The sequence below is a fragment of the Chelonia mydas genome, chromosome 6 (genome assembly GCF_015237465.2).
Source record: "Chelonia mydas isolate rCheMyd1 chromosome 6, rCheMyd1.pri.v2, whole genome shotgun sequence".
In the NCBI taxonomy this organism is placed as follows: domain Eukaryota; kingdom Metazoa; phylum Chordata; order Testudines; family Cheloniidae; genus Chelonia; species Chelonia mydas.
This window is the reverse complement of record NC_051246.2, coordinates 102,244,600-102,250,599: the sequence shown is the minus strand read 5'-3', so window position 1 is coordinate 102,250,599 and position 6,000 is coordinate 102,244,600. Positions and strand designations below refer to the sequence as shown.

The 6,000-nt window shown below is 47.0% G+C and overlaps 1 protein-coding gene across 6 annotated transcripts in view; it reads left to right on the top strand.

Moving 5' to 3' along the window:
• The first annotated feature begins 544 nt into the window (after positions 1-544).
• The window catches only part of TTC7B (tetratricopeptide repeat domain 7B), a 322,836-nt gene continuing 317,380 nt past the window's right edge, over positions 545-6,000 (top strand). For 2 of the 6 annotated variants that reach the window (XM_037900829.2, XM_043548175.1), the window contains exon 1: positions 555-1,113. In XM_037900829.2, coding sequence (XP_037756757.1) covers positions 993-1,113 — 121 coding nt within the window. In that variant the 5' untranslated portion in view covers positions 555-992. Of the gene's footprint in view, positions 1,114-6,000 lie in introns of all 6 variants that reach the window. The other 4 variants (XM_037900827.2, XM_043548176.1, XM_037900831.2 and 1 more) reach the window with 4 other exon arrangements.

Sequence of the window (6,000 nt, the reverse complement as noted above, 5' to 3'; positions counted from 1 at the left end):
CAAGACTCATTCCTCTAACTCATAAATTATTGGCTGCCTTGTCTATTCTTAGCCCTTCTTCCCCCAGTAATCCATAATTTCAAGACCAACCCCTTTTCCACTTGATCAGCTGAAGCATTCCTGACCTCTTCTCCCCCCCCCCCCTTTCGGGCACTTCACTTTGGTTCTTAGCCTCCCTCCATTCTTAGACCCCTTCTCTCCGACCGCTGAGCGGCCTCCTCCTCCTGCTCCCGGCGCGGGGCTGCCCGCTAAGCAAAGCCCCGGCCCGCTGGCTCCTCTGCAAAGCTGCCCCGCTCCCCAACTCGTCTCTCTACGGCTGCTGCTCTCTACCCCCAGGGGCGCGCTCCGCCTTCCAGGTCCTCTTCCACCGCAGCTGTAACGAGAGCAGGGCCGCTTTGTGCCCCTGCACGGGGCGGGGGGAGACACCTCAGCCTGGGCAACAAGCGCCTCCCGCGCGTTCGGCGGGGGAGGGTGGGGAGCGGGGCAGGCCCGTGAGCGCGTTGCACGGGGAAGAAGGGGGCCCTGAGGACAGGGGCGGGCTCGCACACCGAGGGGGCGGAGCCCAGCAAAGGCTCAGGTTCGCTCTGCGGTGGGCGGCAGGAAAAGGCGTTAGCCGCGGCGCGGGCCGGACTGACAGGGGAGGGGGCTCTGGTGCAAGGACACGTTTAGAGCCCGACCTTCAACGGCCAGCTGCCGTTTCCCTGGCCCCGGGGGCAGGCGCGGGAGCTCGCGCAGCACAGCGCGGCCGGGGCGGGCTGTAACGCTCTCTGTCCACCCGCCGCTTTCACCGCCCTGCAGTCCGCTAAGGGAGCTGAGCGGCCTGACACCGCCCACGTCCCCTGCAGTCCCGCGGCGGCCCGCCAGGGGGCGCTGCTCCAGGCGTTCGGCGCCCTGCGCTTGGGTCGCGCAGCCCTCACGTTCCCCCACCCTCACTGCCGCCGCCGAGGAAGCGCCCGTGCCGCCGCCGCCGCCGCCCCCCGGGGACTGCGGCCATGGCCACGAAGAAGGCGGGCTCGCGGCTGGAGACGGAGATCGAGCGGTGCCGCTCCGAGTGCCAATGGGAGCGGATCCCCGAGCTCGTCAAGCAGCTCTCGGCCAAGCTCATCGCCAACGGTGAGCGGCCGAGTCGGGTCGGCATGGGACGGACGGAGGGGGGCGGGCGGAGAGGACGGGAAGCTGGTGGCTACCAGCGCGGCCTCTGCTGGGGGTGTGGCGCCTGGGGCCGGCAGGTGCAGCGGGGAGGGGAACTGCTCGTGGGGCGGAGCGGGCAGAGGGAATGAATGAGCGAAGGGGGAGGAGGCGCTTCACCCGCGCGCTGTCGTGGGGTAGGGGTGTCCTGCGCGCGCTGTCGTGGGGCGGGGTGGGGGTCCTGCATGCGCTGACGCTGTTGTTTACCCTGGGTGTTTGAGCCGTTGGTTCCTGAAGAGCTACGGGTGCGCGTGTGTTTGTAGTGCTTGAGCTACGCAGAAGTACACGGAGCAGCCCCCACCCCACTGCAAGGATGCGTGTCTTCTTCATGCTTGTGGTTATAGAATCATAGAAGACTGGGATTGGAAGAGACCTCAGGAGGTCGCCTAGTCCAACCCCCTGCTCAAAGCAGGCCCAGCCCCAACTAAATCATCCCAGCCAGGGCTTTGTCAAGCCAGGCCTTAAAACCTCTAAGGCTGGAGATTCCACCACCTCCCTCACTAACCCATTTCAGTGCTTCACCACCCTCCTAGTGAAATAGTTTTTCCGAATATCCAACCTAGACCTCCCCCACTGCAACTTGAGACCATTGCTCCTTGTTCTGTCATCTGCCACCACTGAGAACAGCCTAGATCCATCCTCTTTGGAACCCCACTTAAGGTAGTTAGTTGAAGGCTGCTCTCAGATCCTCACCTCACTCTTGTCCTTGGGTAACAGGTGAGTTGTGGCCTCAGAGGAAGAAATGAAGTCTGTAGTTGCAATGAGGAGATTAGAATGGTGGGTAGAGGACTCTGCTTATGTTTATAAGGTGTAACTGGCTTTTACAGGGAGATCAGGTATTTCTCTGTATAAATTGGGTGAATACACTTCTAAATTGGAGCACACACCTTTTGCCCAAAGTGGTGTCCATTTGTGTTGATAGTCTGACAGGTTATCTTACGTTTTGAACTGTTGGTGAGACCCATTATTTTGAATCGTGAATGTTGTATTTTAAACTGGTGTTACATCTTGTGGGATATGCAGGTTGATAATGTACATGAAATTATTAAAACACTTCAGTTTATAATTCATGCAATACTTGGACAAGTTTGGGTTATTGGTAGAAATACAGTATTTTTAAATAATTTTTTTTTAAAAATCAGCCCTGAGAAATGTAGCACTACACATAAGACATTTTTGCATAGTATCTTGTACAAACTATCATTCTAATAAATATGTTGGAGTTAAATGGTTACAAAGTACAATTTAAAAATTAGAGAAATGAAGAGACGAAGGGAGAAATAATGTATCATCTGATTTGAAAATAGCCCATGAGGCATCAAGACCTAGGAAAGCTGTTCCAATTGTCAAGAGATGTAGAGAGCAGGCTTTTGCACCAACAAAGATAAGATGCCTGTGTTTTGAAGCAGGTGTGCGTGTAGTGAACTTGGAGGGAATAAACAACTATGGTCTGTATGGTAGACTGGAGCTGTTTTGTGGAGGACTTGAAGTATGGTAATGTGGAACTTGGGTGGCTATAGAGAAGGTAGTTAAAATAGTGAAGGTGAACAGTGATAAAGGCATGGTTATGAGGCTTTCAGTTGTTCACGTGGAAAAGAGAAAAAACAAAACCTATCATCTGTGAGTGAACACTTTTCGCAAAACAGTCACTCCATATCTGACCTCTCAGTCCTTGTCCTTTAAGAAAAACTGCACAAAACCTTCAAAAAGATGAGCCTGGGAACTTAAATTCATAACTCTGCTGGACACTAAAAAGGATAGACTTCTCAGACATTCTGGCTTTACGGTTCATTAGGACAACTTGTAACACACCCAGCTACCTACTGACCCTCCATTGTCATGACTGCAGAAGTGTTAATTGTCCATTGCATTTAAGTCCTACAACATGTGTGAACCCCTTATGCTTAACGGTCTGTCCTACATCACTTTTTATTAGTTTGAATGCTCTTATTTCCCTCTTCAGACTTGAAAAAGAGCTCTGTGAAGCTCATAAACTTGTCCCTTCCACCAACAGAAGTTGGTCCAGTAAAAGATATTCTCTCACCCACCTTGTGTGTGACATATCCTGGGACCATCATGGCTACAACAATACTGCACACAACAAATGTCACGGACAGTGTCTTAAATATAAAGGGAAGGGTAAACACCTTTAAAATCCCTCCTGGCCAGAGGAAAAACCCTTTCACCTATAAAGGGTTAAGAAGCTAGGATAACCTCGTTGGCACCTAACCAAAATGACCAATGAGGAGACAAGATACTTTCAAAGCTGGAGCGGGGGGAGAAACAAAGGCTCTCTCTGTCTGTGTGATGCTTTTGCCGGGAACAGAACAGGAATGGAGTCTTAGAATTTAGTAAGTAATCTAGCTAGATATGCGTTAGATTCTGTTTGTTTACATGGCTGAGAAAATAAGCTGTGCTGAATGGAATGGATATTCCTGTTTTTGTGTCTTTTTGTAACTTAAGGTTTTGCCTAGAGGGATTCTCTGTGTTTTGAATCTAATTACCCTGTAAGGTATTTACCATCCTGATTTTACAGAGGTGATTCTTTTACTTTTTTCTTCTATTAAAATTCTTCTTTTAAGAACCTGATTGCTTTTTTCATTGTTTTTAAGATGCAAGGGTTTGGGTCTGTGTTCACCTACGTAAATTGGTGAGGATTTTTATCAAGCCTTCCCCAGGAAAGGGGGTATAGGGTTTGGGGAGGATTTTGGGGGGAAAGATGTTTCCAAGCGGGCTGTTTCCCGGTTATATATCTGTTAGACGCTTGGTGGTGGTAGCAATAAAGTCCGAGGGAAAAAGGAAAATAGTTTGTACCTTGGGGAAGTTTTAACCTAAACTGGTAAAAATAAGCTTAGGAGGTTTTCATGCAAGTCCCCACATCTGTAACCTAGAGTTCAGAGTGGGGAAGAACCTTGACAGATAGTGTTGCAGAAGAGATGATAGGCAGCTTTGCACACCACAGGGAATATGGGAAGAGGGAGAAATTTCAGGGTCAGGGATGACTGGAATACACACAGTGAAAGCAGTAAGTCTGAATCAAAGGGAGAGAGAAGAAAGATGGAGTTGGATGTTGATTTTTGTTTCTCTTGTTCAAGAGAAGCAATTCATTTTGAAGACATTTAGGTGAATGAACCTGATACTAAGCCATAAATTAACTAGTTAAAACAAAGGTGGAAAGGGGAGGAGTCATTAAAGGTGTTAGGTGAAGGTGATGTTCTGCTGAGTATCTTTACAGTAAAAGCAGATGTTAATGTTAAAGATACAGTAAAAAGAAAGGATGGTAGGGAAAATAAGGCTTACAAGTGAACCTAATGGGACTCCGAAGAGAAGGAATCATCATTAGGTATACAGAGAGGAGTTTAATAGGAGCCTTTGCAGGACAGAAGGAACTATAACATTATTATAATTATTAAAGATTGGGCACTTAACAAAACAGGAGGGCTCCCTTAAGAGAGAGCTCCTATATTCTGGATTTAGTAAACCCGGGTCCCAAAAGTGTTTGTATCTTCAGTCAAAGCCCAGCAGCATGTACGAGTTACCAGAGCCTGGTCAAGGTATGGTTGACTTCAGATCTATGGCTCTGGTAACTCATACATGCTGCTGGGCTTTGATTGAAGATACAAACACTTTTGGGATATAGGAGCTTTCTCTTAAGGGATCCCTCCTGTTTTGTTAAGTGCCCAATCTTTAATAATTATAATAATGTTATGTTTCCTTCTGTCCTGTGAAGGCTTCTGTTAAGTGCCCAATCTTTAATAATGTTGTAAATGTATAATCTATTTGCAGCTGTAACTCTATTTTAATTAAGCTCTTGTTTTGGAATTTCTTTTGTTGTTTTAGACAACTTTTATGTGTGAAAAACTGATGTAGATAATAGTTTGCTACTTTTTGATGTAGATTATATTTATATAAAACCATAGGATTATGGACATGATTATAGAAGATGTGTTAGAGGAGAACAAAGAATTGGTTCCCATCCCTATTGGAATGGTGGAACCAATGGAGATAGAGAAACCTGCAGGGCCAATTACTAGAAGTAGGGCAAAATAGTTAGTTCAGGCTAATACAGTACCTTCAGAAGCGAAGTTGGAGATTAAGTCTCAGGAGCCACAGGGAGAGTCAAAAGAGGAAGTTAGCAATGCTGAAGCTGCTAGCAGTCTGCAGATAGGCAAAGGAAGTCCCAGGGTGGCATCACAAAAGGTGAAGTTAAGTGTCATGATAGAGGAGGCAGCTAGTGATGTAAAGAATAAAATGATTAAAGCAAAGGGGAAGGAGATATCCTCTCCTCTGTTAGTAAAAAATAATAAAAAACAAATCAGAAATATTCTGTTATTACTCCTAGTCCCAAGTGCCCTATTGACACAACTACAGTTGTACAGGCTAACATACTGGATTTAAAAAAAATGCAAAAATTGAATTAAAACATAGTAAAAGTAATCCAAAAGCTTTCCAAAACAAAAGAACAAGGGCCGTTAACAGTAAATCCTTTGTACAAAAAAATAAAAGCAGCATTTGCAGGTAGTAAACAAAGTTCTCATGTATACAGGAGGTCCTTTCCCTGTATAGGTAGTTCCAGCTCACTTACGGAGGAAAATAATGTACATGGTTCATGACACTCCTACAGAAGAACACCAGGGAGTGGACAAAACTGTCCAGCGTCTTGCATCTGTGGAATGGTGGCCACTTCTTAAAATGAATGTGCAAGAATATTGTAATAACTGTCTGGGATGTGCCCAAGCCAATCCAACTCCATCCAAAAGAAATGCGCCATTAAAATCTCAGGTGTATGAAGGTCCTTGGATGGCTTTGCAG